We start from the raw sequence: 16,732 nt of genomic DNA on the forward strand, positions 1-16,732 counted from the left end.
ACCCGTGACTGCATTGATTGTATGTATTACTTGCGCTAATTCTATGAAACCAAATCTGTGTTTGCAACAGCTCTTAACCATGCAGATGAGTAAAGAAAAAACCAATATATAATAGGCAGATTGCAATTGCAATAACACAACACATGATGGAACTATTGTATGATATTATTCATACAATATGTCACATGGGCACTTTACTAGCTTCTTCAATGTGGTGCTTCACCTCATCGCAATCGCTTGATTCTTTTTTATGATTTTTGACAACTATTTCATTTCACATGCACACAAGTTATAAGTTGTCGTGTGGTATCTTTGCAATTGATAGGAGTGCAAGATCTGTGCAAGTTAAATAATGTAATTGTGTGCTTGTTTTTTATATAGTCGAATGACTGTTGGGAAGATGATAGAGCTTCTTGGGGGTAAAGCTGGAGTTTCATGTGGTAGATTTCATTATGGTAGTGCATTTGGAGAACCAAGTGGTCATGCAGACAGGGTTGAAGCTATAAGGCACTTACTCTCTCTTATGTTCTTTGCTTTTGGTCTATGTTTCTCAAGCTTCATTTTTCTTCAATCCTTGTTCTGCTTCATGACAGTGAAACACTTGTTAAGCATGGCTTTAGCTACAATGGCAAGGACTTCATTTATTCAGGTTTTTGTGCTTACCCTTAAGACATTACTTATGAAATTGAACTTACATGCACTTCTATAAATAATTCATTTTGATTTTCTAGAAGCATTCTGAATTTGATATTTTTATTTTGCAAAATGTAAATTATTCCAATAAATGAATACTGGCATTAATGAGACAGTACCTCGTTCCAAAAGATAATTTGATATGCTAGTCATGATTGAGTGGAGAAGTGACATGGCTTGTATTTTTCAGATATGGACATGATTTTCAGATATGGACATGGCTTTCTGCATGCCAAAATTTCAACATGTCCTAAAGACATAGTTCTTGTATTTTTGTTTATTGAATTTTAAATATTATAGACTATTTTGAGGGTCATCAGACTGAACTGTGCACTTAAGCTGTGATCCATCTTGTTTCTTTGTCTTGGTTGTGTCAATGGAGAGTCTTGCACATAATTAAACCAATGTATTACTCTGCCATTGCTTTCAGTAGTGCCATAGTGACTTGAGGAGAATTCATCATTTCCCCTTTGATTCTCAAATGACTGAAAAACTGGAGATGTCAATCAATATTTCCTTTCTTTCTTTTTTATTTTTTTTATTTTCTAAAGATCTGAAAACACTTTCTATGAAGGAACCAAGAACTTGGCACCACTCCATATTCTCACATATATAAACACTAATGTATTAGTAATAATACTTTAAAAAATATAATATTATTATAAATAATAAATTACTAATATATATCAACATATAATATTAGAAATTGTTTTAATTTATATAATATTTCTATAAGATAACATTATAATACACAACATTTTATACTATACAATAATCATATCGAAAACAATATAAATTCTATCATAACATAGGATACCATAGGAAAAAAATATTATCAATGCACACCAAAACATTGGAAGATGTTTTCCAACTCAACTAAACATTAAAAAAACATACATTTTTTGTAATTAATTTTCCAAAAGGATTTCGTTCATCACAAACAAGCATGGCCTTGATTTTTTAGTGACTTGTATTTTTTGAGGTTCCTCTAGGAGTGCCATTCTTGGGGAGTTGAATTAAAGGAAACCTTTCACCAAGCACGCTCCTGGTTTTATTTCGCAAACCTTCCCACTCAAGTCATGTAGGTTAAGATATTTTATCAAGATCCTTCAAGAAGAGTATAAAGTTTGGTATAGCATTTATCTAACAAACAAAACCAATTTGGTATATCCTTCACTGCCCTCTCCATATACCAACTTAAGCTCTTGGTTTGGATTCTCCAACATGGTCATCCTGACACCTCAAAATTTCCCCAGGTATCACAGGTTGTCCTCTGCAGGCGTATATTTTCATGGGGCCAATTTACTACCAGAAGTTAAAACATATGGTGAGATCTTAAGCTTTCTTTCTGGTGTGACATTGTTCATCTGTACTTTGATAGCTGTTCATGGTTGTTATTATACTTATTTACTGGTTGGTACTTGGGTGCTTCAAATCTATAGCTTTCAAATTAACATAAAGGTGCCAGAAGAGACATGGAATGTTTATAATGATGGGTTTAAGGTTTGCTGTGTATTCAAGTTATTGATTTTACTCTGTTAAACAAATGTTCTTTCCTTTACGCATTTGGGGCTTGGGGTATTCTTTCAAGCAAAACATTTGAATTCAAGTTCTCATTACTGTTTCCGTACTTATAACACAGAATCTGCTGATAGTGTCTATAACATGACATCTACTCTTTTTTTTCCTTCACATATTACATGTAGCCCTGTCACATTTCATTTCTGCATCTCTTATCTATTCAATTAGCACAGTATTCTCGCTTCTTCATATATTTTACATTGTATATCTTGTGGTGACTAGGTCTTAGATAAAATGCATGCTCGAGGTAGTGGACCACGCGTCATGCTAACCAGACAGCCTACTGATGGGAGAGCTCGAAATGGAGGTTTTCTTTTCCAATGCCAAGATACTTTTATCAATTTATGTTTCATGTTTAAGAAGATTTCGTCTTCAGATAAATGTTTGTTTCCCAGGTCTTCGAGTGGGAGAAATGGAAAAGGATTGTTTGGTTGCATATGGCACTAGCATGTTGCTTTATGAGCGCCTAATGGTTTCCAGTGATCAATTTGAAGCTCAGGTAACTTTTTATTTGTTTTTGTACTCTACATGCACATAATGAATTTTAGCATGGAGTACTTAATGAAACAAAGTGGATACAAGTATTTTCTGGCATCCATGTTGAGAAACTATCCATTTTATATGAGAGAAGAGGAGTTGCTGCTTTAGTTGTTCAAAAAACAATCACTTGGCACATCATTGCATGTTGAAGTTACCTGCTCAATTGCTCATCGATCCAACTGAATTTATTTATTTTTTGAAACTCTCCAGTTGTGTAACTGTCTCATTGGACACTTTCACTAGCTATAGGTATTTCCCTGGCTATTGCCTTCTGGACCTTAGCTTTCAAATTTGATTGAACAACATTTGAGGATCATTTTCTGTACGAGTGATGCTAATTTTACTGAAAGTGTGTTCCCAGAATCAGTTCCCAAATGATCTGATTAATTAGATGTGTGGATCTATCTGTGGGCTCTTCCTATGAACAAATGAGATTTTCTGGAAGTGGCTTCAGGAAAATGCTTTTGGTATAATTAGCCACCATTCTTCTTTATTAGACTATTAATTTATTTGATAGCAGAAATTTCTAGCTTAGACAGTGATTGATCCCAAATGTGATGAGTTACTAAGTTCTGCTTACTATAGCCACTAAGTCTACTAGATATTTGTATCTTCTGTTTAATAAAGAAGAAAGGTGGTCTATTATATTTCCATAACAGCTGATAGCATCTCCATGTAATGCAGGTTTGCAGAGCTTGTGGTTTATTAGGCTATTACAATCAGAAGCTGAAAGCTGCAATGTGTACCACGTGTAAAAATGGGGATAAAGTTTCTACTATGAAACTACCGTATGCTTGCAAGCTCTTGATTCAGGTAAGTGTGCATTTGATCCATTTTATACATTCAAAGCTTTCTGCTTGTGTTTTTGACGAACCTTTACCAATGAATGGTCCATTTTCAGGAACTTCAATCAATGAATATTGTTCCTCGCCTAAAACTGGCCGAAGCATGATCTGATGGCTAATCTTACAGTTACCTCGAATGTGAACTTAAAGAGACGGATCAAGCTCATGAATTTCGTGGTCCAACATTTGTTAGTAAGTAGTTAGACAAGAGGTCTGTCAATGCAAAAAGTCTGATGACAAACATGTCCTCACACATCATCCTTGCTTCATCTGATGGTGGAGCTGTGGGACGCTTTCTTCACAGGTCCCTGGATGACGCAAATGACCTACCTGTTCATCTGTAAGGGTTGCTCTCCTTCAAGCATTCTCAGGTACTCCGAATATCTGGCACCTAAATCAGTCAAATACTGGGTGGGTAAACTTCCTTTTCTAATACCCTACCCCACTGAAAGTCAAATCCCCACTGCCTCCGTTAAAGAGATGTCTGAACTATTAGACAAAGGGTGTGCCCGAACATTAGTGTGACAATACCATGTATGAAATGGGTATTTGAAGGTTTAGCAGTCCATTAGTCTACTCATGAATCTTGGGATCTGCCTGGAATATTATGTAGATGCCGAGGAATGGATCCTAGATTATAAACATTGTGAGTTGAATACCCAAGACACTTGAAAGTGAATAAAACGTATTTTATAGGAACAAAAGTTAAATACAATCTCTTATTAGGAATCAAGAATGGAATATGTTTGTTTAGTCCTCACGGCCATGTTCAAATGACCATTGCTTTGGAGAGGAGGATGAGGGCGGAGGTCCGAGGGGCACCAGTGAGAGATGGTTTTGTTTCTTTTAAGAAAAAATAAATAAAAAAATTACATCCACCCATATTCATGAATCTACCTGATGGCTTGATGCCATATCTTAGTCTGAGCTGTGACCTACGCAAACCCTAATTTTTCATGCATGCTGAATGAACAATTATTTCATCTTTACTGTACAACTGTTACCAAGAAAAAAAAAAAAAAAACTATTGGGGCCGGGGGAGCACGGCCTTCGTCTTCATATTGATTAGGGGCAAAATAGTCTTTTTAACTCTTCAGGCACGGTATAATAATGAAATTACAGGATCTGGGATTAAATAATATATATAACAGGCCATAAAGCATTCCTTAACATCACTTGTATCTTTATTGTTGGTTACAAAGCCCAGAAGAAAAACCTCTTCACATAATGGCTCGGATGAGAAATTGAGCATCTTTAATTTGTGTTGAAGAAGAAATAAATAAACATGCAGACAAGTTGTCGTTATTCGAATAAACAAGATCGATCTGATTTGTTTGGAAGTCAGCGCCACTTTATTTTTTAATTATTATTTATTATTTATTTTAATAAGAAAGCAAGAGTAACTGCTCCGTGTTTTAATTTCTAATTGAATACAAACATAATTTCAATATGAAAAGGCTGGCATAAGATCGAGAAGTAGTCATAAATTAAGTGCCCAGAAAAAGAAAAGGAAATGCTTCCTGTCAAGAACAATATTCATCATGATCTTGCAAGATAAAAGACGAGTTGCTTTCTTTTTCACTACAACCTCTATAAGAAATCTTCTTCATCATTGCACGAACAAGAGATCTTAGAGGTATGGAGGTAATTTGAAACAAGAAGCAGACAGGACACGATCTTATGTGTTTCATAAGAGATAACAAGCAATCACACCTTTCAAAGCCAGCAGGCAGACACCAACTTTTTTGTATGGAACTCAAAATAGCCGGGACTTTGAGCCTTAGGCCTGCTTGCGGAATTCAATCACGTACGTATTGAATGCAGAGCACATCACTTCGAAACCCTTAAAGCCAGCTCCCCTGGCCAAGCCCTCAAATTCCTTTCCGGTCCTCTCTTTTCCTCCGGGGTTATGTGCCAGCATTATGGCATCAACGTGCATGACTCCCTTGGTGGCAAGACTTGTGTCAGGAGCCACAGGGAGAATGCATTCAACAAGGATCACCTTCCCGTTTTCCGGCAGCGCATCATAGCAGTTCTTCAAGAATCTTAAGCAGTGTTCATCGCTCCAATCATGACATATCCACTGTGAGAGCATATAAGCACCACCCCCATCAATAACACAAGTACTCAACGTGCATATATGGATTAGTTAAAATAATAATTTCAGTATTTTGCTGAGATTGAAAGACTCTTGTCTAATTACCCAGCTCAATCTAGACATTTTATAGACTAGAAACTTGTTAAATTCGACGAATGAAGAGCTTCATGACAGTGGATCAAGAATGTTTTAGGGTCTGTTTGTTTGTGTGTACAGTCAACCACGCGGTTGTTAGCCCGTGATTAGATTAGATCCAACTAAAACGCCATGGCGTGGAATGGAATGAGGAAGGTGACTTCATAGTGGTTTCAATAAATAAATAAATAAAGCTCACCTTCATGAAAACAGCATCTGCTTTGGGCACACTAACAAACATGTCACCACCAACATTCTCCACACCTGCACCCATTATACATGATCTCAATCAGAACTCATAATTAAGCAATTACAGGCAAGTGGCGCATGCATGCCTGCATTACTACACCCAGTACTGGCCATCCACCAAGATAATCTAAGTGTTGGCATTACACATGAGACAATGTGAGTATATACCAGGGAAAGCTGGGGCATCCGCAATGACATGAGGCAAATCAAAGTTGATGCCCTTAATTGAAGGGTACTTGGAGACGATTGTGCTAAGCACAGCACCAGTCCCGCCACCAACATCCACCAAGGATGCGAGGCCTTCAAAGCCTTTGTAGGTCTCAAGAATCTTCTTCATGGCAATTTTAGAATGGTCAGACATTCCCTTGTTGAAAACCTTGTTGAATCTTGGATCCGTGCCATGATATTCAAATGCAGTCATTCCATAGGCCTTGTTAAATGGAATTCCTCCTTCAAGAATCGCGTCTTTCAAATGATACCTGTAGCACTAGCAGAACCATGTCACATTATCTTCTTAATTAAGAAGCACAATCTACCTAAACAATGATGAATCATTTAATTAATTCAATTATTTAATTATTCTATGGTAGGTGTGATATTAATAATTAAGATGATGGAGTAGCATTAATGATAGCCTAAACTTGTAATTAAATTTTAAAATCAAATTCAGTATAATTCTTTCGATCGGTAAACGGGGGTAAAGATTAAGACCTCTTGAAGAATGAGGTGAAGATTGCATTTTAATTTTTTTTTTAAATGAATAAAAATAATGTTTTTCAAGCAAAAAGTAAAAAATTTAAAAAGCGCCAATACCAAACGGCACCGAGAGATAGAATACTTACCAACTTTCCATGAGGACCTTGTCCTGGTTCATGAGACAGAGAGGGCTAACAGAGACACCATCTTCATTCTTGGTCAAGAACTTACAAACAGAAGCAAGACCATAGAGTCTCTCAACTTTCCCATCAGGAAGATCTCTTAGAGAGCAAATAAGAATGGAGTAACTAGCCAGAAGGCGCAAGATACGATCTAACATGACAGGTGCATCAGGGTTTTTGGTAGGGAGATGAGAAGCTATATCGGATGGGGACAAGAGAGCACCAGGGCCAGCTTTAGCCATGATTTCAAGAAGGTCAAGTTCAATGGCTGTTTTGAGGACCATAGGTAGCACTGAAGAACTGATCAGTTGCATGGCAAAATTCGCTTCTTCATCTAATATCTGAGCTGGAGACATCTGAGTTTCACCTGTTGAACCCATCGTGATCAAGATTGATCGATTCTTTTAAGGGAACAGAGGGTTGAAGAAGGTGTAAGAGAAGAGAAGAAATGCTTTGGGAGGGTATGGGAACGCTAGGACAGGGGTGTACAGTATGTGTGTGTGTGTGTGTGTGTGTGTGTGTGTATATATATATATATATATGTGGTGAAGTGGGGAAGTACTCAACCACTTGTAGTTGGTGCCTACTCTCTTGTCATTGCCCTTAAGCACAATAGCCACTGCCTAAAATGGCACAGTGCCTCCTCCTCCTCCTCCTCCTTATTCCTATTCTTATTCTTATTATAGTAGTAGTCGTCGTCTTCGATCGTGGCATCATCTTGACCAAGTATAAGTATAAAAAAGGTTAGGTCGGGAGGCTATTTGATATGGTGATCATCAAAGTAATTAAATGTTTTAAAACAAGGTTGTCGCTCTTTGCATCTATCAAACGCCAGCCATATGTTGTTAGTTGTCAGATCAACAAGCATGGCAGTATATTATAATTCCTAAGGATTCTCATGACAATTAATATTTTCTTAAGAACAAGGTTGCTATCAATCAATCGAAAACCTACCTACCACATACATTCAATAATTAAGATCATGCTAGCTAGCTAGCTCCACGCACGTACCGCTTGAGGTAAACAAGCAAGCTGCTTCCATATTTTGTTAATCCAAAACCTAGAAGAATTCATATCATGACAAGTGGAGATTTCTGTCACTTATTCTAGATTTATATCGTATAACATCCCAGCATGTAGCTCTGTTCTAATCACTTATTTTACAATATTAATGGAAGCCTGCACGCCAACCCCCTGCATGTCTTATTCTAAGATCGAGAGAGATAATGGTTTAATTATTACCTTCTATCGAGGGTGTGCTGTCCCAAGGTACGAAGTTGACTTTGTAGAAGGACATGAACAACTTCGCATCACATTTGGTAGGTCTGGCTTTAATTATGAGATGCAATAAATTATGGTATTAGGTACGCATTTTAAGCTCTAATAACAGGTTTCGTGATGAAGTAGTGATTAAAAGGCAATTAGCAAAGCTTATGTCACGCCAAGCTGCCTGCATACTTCTGTGGATATCATGACCTTGGGTAGCGTGATGGTCGCCACAAACTCGATACAAACGTATTCACCCATAAGTACCCCTCCACGACAATCCACATAACTCAATTATGACTCCGTGCATGACCCTCCAAGATTCTTAAAAATTCACTTCTTGTCTAGAAAGTTAGCCTTACTTTCATATTAATCCCTTGAGAGTTACTACCAGCCCTTTCCCCCCAATCCTTGAAGATTTTTCAAATATTCATTCCTAAAGTCCCATGACATTTCTAACTTAGCCCCCACCAGAGTTTGGGTAGCCCTTCACCCTCGATCTGACCAATCTCTCATCGTTAAAAAGAGAGAGAAGAGTGGTGGCATATGTAGTCTCATGGAGTTATTCAGTACATCAAAAGTTGTATTCTTTCGTCTTCTTTTTTCTTACGTAAAAGTGAGATTTAAATAATTGTATAGTGCATGGGTTGCATGTTGAACAGATGAAGTTTATACATTGGAGGAAATAATTTCTGCGTATAATGTCCTCTCGACGTACGAGTGCATAGATTCATCCTATGTGTCTCGGCCATCAGAGCGCAGGGGCTCACCATCTATAGAATTAGGAAAGAACTTGGCTATTTTGCCCCATAAAATGATGGGCTACAATATTGCAATGTCACGAAAACATTTTCTGTCGAAAATTATTTTCCATGCGAGCCAGGATTTTATTTTGTTTTGGACTTAACTTTGTAATAGATTAGGCCTTAAATCTCAACGACAAATACTTCCTCAGCCCAACAAAAACTTCTATGGCAATACGTGCCTTCTTTGAAAAGCAACGGTCTCTTTTCGTACAATATTCTAGTTTTTGAAATTTGAGTCTGCGTGCTCTGGATTAAAACTTGCTCGGTGTTGTACCAGTGTATTGTTTATTGTCCTGGAAGGCAAATAGACAATCATGGAGGTTAAAGAAGAAATAAGACTATCAAATCAGCTGTAATTGAGATAACATCTTCACCGTCTCCAGATGGGACTCCCATCAGACCCATATTTTGTTTGAAGAAAACAAACACGGAAAACATTAGAAAGTTTGATGAGATCAAGGATTGCTTTATCCTTGATTTCGACCCTTCTGATATTGACACTTCTCTTCATTGTATCTCCACTCTCTCTGTCTCCACCTTCACTGATGATGGTGGTGGTGTCGATGACCTCTCTGTTGTTGCTGAAAAAGGCCAGGTCTTTTTTTATTCTTTATTTTATTTTTGGCCAAGTAGGATATAGGGTTTTGCTTTTTTTGTTGTTGATAGGTTATAAAGTTTTGATCTTTATTGGATTTTTCTTTTTTTGCTGTATAGGTGGCTTGTAGAGATTATCCACACTCAAGGCATCTTTGCACTAAATACCCATTTGATAAAACCCCACATGAGAGCTATTGTGAACTGGTAAATTATTAATGAGGATTGTGTTTCGTGTTTGGTAGTTTTTAATTATGCTGATTTGATTTGATTGCAGTGTTATTGCTATGTTTGTGATTGTGCTGCTCCATGTAAGGACTGGAAAGGATTCTAAATCAGCTCATTGCAATGCTTCAGAGAAAGTGGGTGATTGGAAGGAACAAAGGAAGTTGAAGAGCAAGGAAGAGATCAAACTTCCAAAGTCGTAGGCTTTCTGGTTTTGCTAATGGTATCTGACACTTACATTGTAAAATCTGATCCTTTTGATGTCAATTAGTCAAATTCATGCTTAGAATTTGTCGTGTTGCTGCTAGGTGCTAGTAGGCAGTATGTTGAATGCCGTAATTTAAAGATACAAATGTGATACTATTGTCTGTAATTTTTTGCTAGAGGGTGGTAACGAAGTGGTCATAGGCCATATGCTATTCTAAATTCATTCTGTGATTGTCTTAACTTTTCTCTAAATTGCCTTAACCCTTACTCGTGTTTAGAGAGAGTGCATCATAGTACTTAATTGGAACCTTTTCAGTTTCTCTTATTGTTTTGAGCTCCTTTTGCAGAAACTGAAGCTATTTTTTATGGATTGTTCATGTTTGTCTTCTTGCTATTCTTGATTCTTGAATGCGCTGATTGCCAAATTTGCATGATATGGTAAACCTTCATTTTACTTTTTGAAGCCTTTGCTGAATCATGTTTCCATGTGAACTAGTGGGAATTAGGCTTTCTTTGTTTTATAGGGGGGTAGTTGTTCAGAATATCTGTTGTGGAACTTGGCCTTGAGGATGTTTGGATGGTGAGAGATTGAGTAATTCATGCCTTTCTTTGAAACCTTGGACCTCATGGCATCGCTGGTTAGGTTAGCAGTGTTGTTTAGTAAAATTGAATGATGAACAAGTGCTGAATGGCAAGACTGAAATAACTGAAATCTGTGTTTTGCATTGTTGAAATGGGATGGTAAATTATTGAGCGTCTGGTATCTGGGAACAGAAGACAGCCAACAAAATTTTACCAGTGAAATTCATTTATCATGTAAGCTGCATTTGACTGATTCGGTTGCCATTTATTCTCTGCTGTTCATTCATCGCATTAGTTAGGAAAACTGATATCGTTCTATAATACCTGTGTCAACGGGGTAATTGTTTTCCTTCAACACCATCCACTTCAATCTGTTGTTGCATCTGCATCTTTTCATGCATAGTTTGTTGCAGCTGCAACTTGACTTGAGATATAATCATCATCTTATCGCTTCTGTCAATTTGGTACACAAAAGCCTGTCCATTATATTTTTCTCTGCAATTTTTACCTTGGATACTTCACCTCTAGGACTATATGACATTTGTTTGCATATGGTTATTATTGTAGTTTATATTGTGATTGAATGAGACCCTTTTTTTTTCTGGAATGTGAGACACCACAGGAAGTATCCTCTGCTAGCAGCAAACGTCTTACTCCTACCCTTCATGGTCTGGAAATGGCTGGTTCCAACTGATCATGGCAGTGCTGGACTAGTTAGCATGGAACCAAATTTATGAAGCTCTTGTAATGAAGTGACTCCACCGTGTTAGCGCCCACCAACATTGTTATGTGCTCTGCATATGAATCTCAGTATAGTCAACATTTTCTATTCATTTTAAAGATGGAAATGCATCTGAGTTCTTAAGCTATCCTGAAAACTTAAAAGTAAATGAATATTAACCTAAAATCTTTTAGAATTAAAACATAGTTGAGAATAAAAAGTTAACTATATGAAAGGTGGAGGTTTTTGAGTTGTTCGAAAGGTCATGAAGCGGTAAGAAACTGCTGATCTTGTTAAACACAAACCCACTTGGCATTAATATGTGTCGGATTCATGTAGGTGATTTCAAGTCCTCAACCATGGCTTAATTTCTATTAAAACAATGTATCGAAATCATGGTTTTTTAAAATTTAAATTTATTTTATATAAAATAATATTTTTTTATAATTTTAGTTCGTTTTAATATTAAAAATAATTTTTTAAAAATAAAAAAATATTATTTTAATATATTTTTAAATAAAAAACACATTAAGTTATCACCTTACGACATTCCTAAAAGTATATAAAAAGCATCATTATCTAATTTCTCTCAGAACTATATATATATATATATATATATATATATATATATATATATATATATATATATTCACAAAATTTCTCTTCTTGTTGTGACAAATTAATTTAAAAATGGGCCAAAAGAAAAGGTCCGTTTCTCTTTAGCCCATAGGAAGAGACCTCTATATCCCTACCTTCCTTACTCTTCACTCTCTCTGTCTCGTTATCCCAAAACACAAGTAAACCACCAGCAGCAGCAGCCAAAACCATGTCACCCGGTCCCGTCGTTGAGGCTGAACCCGCCACCGTTTCCACCACCGAGGAGGTCAAGTCAACTGTGGAAGAGACTCTGCAAAAGAAGCCTCCTCAGGTTTTCTTTTGCTTATGTCTTTAATCTTGATAGTTACTTGTCTATTATTTGGTAGTTTATTCTGTTTGTATATTCAAAAGCAGAACGAGGATGAGCCTGTTGTGGAGGACGTGAAAGAAGATGAGAAGGACGATGAGGATGAGGACGAGGATGATGAGGACGAGGACGATGATGATGACACCCCCGGTACTTCCTTTTCTCATTACTCGTATTGGGTTCTTGTTTTATATTCCATTTGATACGTTTTTTTCCCACAAGTAATTATTATTGATTTGTGAATCTGGGTTTTCTTTCTTGAATTTTTGTTTTCAGTCTTCAAGTTGCTTTAGTGAGTTTACTTTTTTTTTCTCTGCAAATGTTGTGTCCTTGATTCAATTCTTTGTTTGACGATTCATTGTTTGAGGAAAAAAAAAGAATTTTTCTGTTTATTTGGTTTGTGAGGTGGCTGTAGCAAATAAATGGTTTAGTGTCTAATGCTTACATGCTTTTGGTTTATGAGAATTGGAAGTGTATTGAGTTTCTTTCAATTACTTATTTCGTATGTGAGAAAATCGACTTTTGAAATATGATGGAAGATATCTTTGTGGCCCAATACGTGAGAGTATTTGCTTGTCAAGTTATGATGCTTTTCCTGGGGTAACAATCCTTAAAGTTTCCATCTTTTCATGTTATTAGTGTCTTTTCTTAATTAAAGTGTTTTGTTTATCTAGTTGCATTACAGATCCATTTTGTCTGATTTTAAACTATAGGTTATGAGTTTGATCTCGTATAGTCTTAACCTTTTTTTCCCAAGGTTCATTTTAAATATCGGTTTGGTTTCGTGAATGTTGTTTTTGTTTTAAATAGATGGCATTGTTCTGTTAAAGTTAATGATAGGAGTGCTGTGAGATGCAGGTGCGAATGGGAGTTCAAAGCAGAGCAGAAGTGAAAAGAAGAGTCGCAAGGCAATGTTGAAGCTTGGCATGAAACCTGTTACTGGTGTTAGCAGGGTCACCATCAAGAGGACCAAAAATGTATTATCTTGCTTTATTGTTAATATATACTATTACTACTACTACTACTATTACTTTTGTTCTTGAACTTTGGCTGCCTATGTGATTTTGTGCGAGCAACCAGTTTTTTTTTCTTTGGCCTTTCAGATACTCTTTTTTATCTCAAAGCCAGATGTCTTCAAGAGCCCAAATTCTGAGACTTATGTCATATTCGGAGAGGCTAAGATAGAGGATTTGAGCTCTCAGCTGCAGACACAGGCTGCTCAGCAGTTTAGGATGCCAGACATGTCATCTATGTTACCAAAATCAGATGCTTCTACTGCAGCTGCTTCAGCTCCACCAGAGGAAGAAGAGGAAGAAGTCGATGATACTGGGGTGGAGCCTAGGGACATTGATCTGGTTATGACACAGGCTGGGGTTTCTAGGACCAAGGCTGTCAAGGCTCTCCAGACAAACAATGGGGACATTGTCAGCGCTATCATGGAGCTTACTACTTAGGCTGGCTACCTGGTTACTCTCTTATTTTCAGTTTATGAGCTCTCAGAACATTTAATTAATGGTGGTCAGATTGGCTCGCCATCTCCCAGGAGAATTATCCATTGTGTCAAATTTGAGATTATTGCGGTCATTATGCAGGCTTTTTGTTTTGGTAGTAAGCTCTCTTATTTGTTAGACGTGCAGATTGATATAATCAACAATAATAATTAGTTTAGAAAATCCTCTGTCAAAACCTTGCCCAATGTACAAGTGTCTTGGCACTTGTCCAAAACATCATTCTTCCAGACACTGTAACTCTTATCACCAAATGCTCATTCATGTCTAAACCTTATTTTCCATTTTACTTCTTCCAATCGTGCCATATTCCACTATGCATATATGCTATAGAGTATCTGATTATTAACATTACACGAGCCACTGGGGCTCGGTAAATTATACCAAGATAAAAGCTTCTGCTCTGGAGGAACATCACAGCAAGGCCCTCCAGTCTGCACAGAATTTAAACATGTTGAAGTATGTTAGCAAAACTGATACCGTAGAGGCTAACCAGAGCAAGCCTACTTACCATAGCGATACTATCCCTTGCTGCAAATGCGAGTATGTAAGCATACGAATATTGAGCTTTTTGTATCATGAGCTCAATGTACTCAACCATCCTACAAGAATTTATATAAAATCCGTGTAGAAGCTGAGAACGAATATCTTGACAAAGAAAGACGAGCCCAGCTGCATACTGTACAAAAAATTCGCTTCATGGAAATCATATTTCGTCACAATTTCTGACAAAAACGTGAAATTAAGCCATGTACATGGTGATCATGTCTAATTACAGATGAAAAAACATTTTACTGATCAGTATCTCAAATGTATCGTTCATTCATTGCAAGATATCATTGAGAAGGCAAGTGGAAGTCCGTTTCATGAAAATTGGGCTTCATGTAGCGTGAATTGCGTTATAGGAAGTTTATTTTATATTATATAGTGTTTTATATAGTTTTTAAATAGGGATGCAAATAACAAAAAAAAAAAATGTCTAATAACTTCATCACATTTTATTTTGGAAACCTCTTACAGTACACTGATCATTTGTTGACTCAATTATTACAGAATACTAGTAAATAATTAAGATGTAAAGGCTTCATGTGACGAAGTATATAGCATTTGCTATAATTGCCTATTGACTTGAAGTCTTCAAGCTTCAAGAGTAGTCCAACAATTCACCTCCTAACTTTAGCTGTTGATCACCCTACAGTTTGCCCTAATCTCTCCTGTGTTACCAGTCAAAACTTCAATTTGGCCCATTTTTACCATTGCTGCAGCAAACTTTCTCTTCCAGCCTAAGGGACTCCTCGAATTCGAATTCACTTGACTTGCTGTTGCTGTGTTTGACAAGAGAGTTTGATCTGATGTGAACAAGCCTCGGTTTGCTAGGATATCTCTGTAGTAACTTACATCACTAATGGTTGGAGTAATAGTGTCCATTGGCACCACCAAGTTAGTATCTGTACTAGCTTGTGGGCACTTCTGCTTCAAACTGGCTGCATATGTGGCATCCAAGCTTGGGTCTTGGCTATTTGTTCCACTGAAGTTGTATAATCTATCTCTGAAGGAAGTGCAATGTGAACGACCGATGGTATGTCCTCCTGTTAACATGCAGTAATTAGTAAGTTGTTAATGATCTTGTCTTAGAAGAGTGAGATTGATTCGAGGTTAATTAATTATACTACCGGATAGTGTGACCATTTCTTCTTGTGATAAACCCTTCTTTGCAAAGTTTTGAGTGAGTTGATCAACATTTAAGGTGGGAGGAGGTAAGTCTGAAGTCTCTGCGACTAGCGAGACTGTGCCATCTCTTCTTCCAGCCGGAACATCATAGCTAATCCCTCCAGTCTGCACGAATAATGAAAGGGTTCAAGGTTGAAGCATGTCACTTACCACTTCAGTTTCCTAAACAATCCACAAATGCTAAGCCAAATTAATTAACGTTTCTACTTACTAAATCAAAGCTATCCCTTGCTGCAAATGCCAGAATATCAGCACATGAAACGACTCCTCGACATTCGGCTTCTAGTTTAGCCTTTGCATTGTCGATGACTTCATAACCACGCAGACTAGGGTTGTTGGCAGGAGAGTCCTTTTCTGCTGTGTTTGATGAGGTGGAGTCGAGAAGCACAGAACCTTCACAACCCTACATTAGTTAAAAAAGAAAAGAAACACACATCTAACCAGGTTAATAACCTTCGAACAAGCAAAAACGTTTACATGCTTACACCGATTAAGGCAACCTAGGGTTGCCGTTGCAAAAACATGTTAATAATTACTTTAAGCTTTTTGGATTATGTTATGATTTTAAATGTGTCTGTCATGTGTTTTTTTGGCTAGAAAATAACTTTTCTCGAGTGTGTGCTAGCTAGCTTATGCTTACCCTAACAAAACAGTCATGAAAGTGCATTCTCACAAGGCCAGCAGCTACACCTCTATCCTTGTTGATACCATCTCTAACAGCATTTCTAACAATCAACTCAGCCCTCCTGCATGAATTTCTATAAAACCCTACTTGAAGCTGAGATTGGACACTTTGACAAAACAAAACAGCCACCCAACAAATTACAGATAGCTGAGTTAGCTTCTTGGAACTCATCATTATCCCGACAACTTTACACTAGCTATATCCTCCAACCTGAATTGTTTACTTGAAAGCTATACCTATTTATAGTTGAAGAAAGGAAACGCTGTTCCACTTTCACACACTTGAATGTGGAATAATGTTTAGTGCAAGTTGAGAAGCCACTACTGGACTGCAATTAATATATATGCTTATTCTTGAATGGCCAGCGTCGAGGAAGTAATGTCTGTTGTCAGGAAATAGAAGAAAGGACAAGTTGAATCGTTTT

At 37.1% G+C, this 16,732-nt stretch overlaps 4 protein-coding genes and 1 pseudogene across 4 annotated transcripts in view; 3 read left to right on the plus strand and 2 right to left on the minus strand.

Annotated features, from left to right (window-relative positions):
• LOC133675948 (DNA-directed RNA polymerase III subunit 2) overlaps positions 1–4,374 on the plus strand; it is a 31,094-nt gene extending 26,720 nt beyond the window's left edge. The window contains exons 32-38 of the mRNA XM_062097516.1: positions 382–507; positions 594–649; positions 1,950–2,020; positions 2,497–2,581; positions 2,670–2,773; positions 3,499–3,627; positions 3,716–4,374. Of these exons, the coding sequence (XP_061953500.1) occupies positions 382–507; positions 594–649; positions 1,950–2,020; positions 2,497–2,581; positions 2,670–2,773; positions 3,499–3,627; positions 3,716–3,766 (622 nt within the window). The 3' untranslated portion in view covers positions 3,767–4,374. The remainder of the gene's footprint in view (positions 1–381; positions 508–593; positions 650–1,949; positions 2,021–2,496; positions 2,582–2,669; positions 2,774–3,498; positions 3,628–3,715) is intronic.
• Positions 4,375–5,125: 751 nt separating this feature from the next.
• LOC133675947 (caffeic acid 3-O-methyltransferase 3) lies at positions 5,126–7,688 on the minus strand. Its single transcript, XM_062097515.1, has 4 exons — positions 6,984–7,688; positions 6,310–6,620; positions 6,092–6,156; positions 5,126–5,742 (listed from the first exon to the last, which is right to left on the minus strand). Exons 1-4 carry the CDS (start codon positions 7,397–7,399, stop codon positions 5,440–5,442), a joined length of 1,095 nt encoding a protein of 364 aa, XP_061953499.1. The 5' UTR covers positions 7,400–7,688; the 3' UTR covers positions 5,126–5,439.
• A 1,728-nt stretch (positions 7,689–9,416) lies between these two features.
• LOC133675672 (RPM1 interacting protein 13-like) lies at positions 9,417–10,340 on the plus strand (annotated as a pseudogene).
• Positions 10,341–12,179: 1,839 nt separating this feature from the next.
• LOC133675212 (nascent polypeptide-associated complex subunit alpha-like protein 2) lies at positions 12,180–14,057 on the plus strand. Its single transcript, XM_062096518.1, has 4 exons — positions 12,180–12,348; positions 12,432–12,534; positions 13,243–13,361; positions 13,488–14,057. Exons 1-4 carry the CDS (start codon positions 12,247–12,249, stop codon positions 13,836–13,838), a joined length of 675 nt encoding a protein of 224 aa, XP_061952502.1. The 5' UTR covers positions 12,180–12,246; the 3' UTR covers positions 13,839–14,057.
• Positions 14,058–14,866: 809 nt separating this feature from the next.
• Positions 14,867–16,627, minus strand: LOC133675703 (peroxidase 5-like). Its single transcript, XM_062097163.1, has 4 exons — positions 16,264–16,627; positions 15,835–16,026; positions 15,566–15,728; positions 14,867–15,481 (listed from the first exon to the last, which is right to left on the minus strand). The coding sequence occupies exons 1-4, from the start codon at positions 16,480–16,482 to the stop codon at positions 15,069–15,071; spliced, it is 987 nt and encodes a 328-aa protein (XP_061953147.1). The 5' UTR covers positions 16,483–16,627; the 3' UTR covers positions 14,867–15,068.
• Between the last annotated feature and the right edge of the window lie 105 nt (positions 16,628–16,732).

The sequence above is a fragment of the Populus nigra genome, chromosome 16, assembly GCF_951802175.1.
Source record: "Populus nigra chromosome 16, ddPopNigr1.1, whole genome shotgun sequence".
Lineage (NCBI taxonomy): Eukaryota > Viridiplantae > Streptophyta > Magnoliopsida > Malpighiales > Salicaceae > Populus > Populus nigra.

Excerpts from the sequence above, each read along its gene's own strand:
- LOC133675947 (XM_062097515.1), bottom strand. The coding sequence starts at position 7,399 with ATGGGTTCAACAGGTGAAACTCAGATGTCTCCAGCTCAGATATTAGAT. Across the intron at positions 6,621-6,983 it reads AAGGTCCTCATGGAAAGTTG|GTATCATTTGAAAGACGCGA; the intron begins GTAAGTATTCTA and ends CTAGTGCTACAG. Across the intron at positions 6,157-6,309 it reads GGATGCCCCAGCTTTCCCTG|GTGTGGAGAATGTTGGTGGT; the intron begins GTATATACTCAC and ends TAATGGGTGCAG.
- LOC133675212 (XM_062096518.1), top strand. The coding sequence starts at position 12,247 with ATGTCACCCGGTCCCGTCGTTGAGGCTGAACCCGCCACCGTTTCCACC. Across the intron at positions 12,349-12,431 it reads TGCAAAAGAAGCCTCCTCAG|AACGAGGATGAGCCTGTTGT; the intron begins GTTTTCTTTTGC and ends ATTCAAAAGCAG. Across the intron at positions 13,362-13,487 it reads CCATCAAGAGGACCAAAAAT|ATACTCTTTTTTATCTCAAA; the intron begins GTATTATCTTGC and ends TTGGCCTTTCAG.
- LOC133675703 (XM_062097163.1), bottom strand. The coding sequence starts at position 16,482 with ATGATGAGTTCCAAGAAGCTAACTCAGCTATCTGTAATTTGTTGGGTG. Across the intron at positions 16,027-16,263 it reads TTCATGACTGTTTTGTTAGG|GGTTGTGAAGGTTCTGTGCT; the intron begins GTAAGCATAAGC and ends TAACTAATGTAG. Across the intron at positions 15,729-15,834 it reads CAAGGGATAGCTTTGATTTA|ACTGGAGGGATTAGCTATGA; the intron begins GTAAGTAGAAAC and ends TTATTCGTGCAG.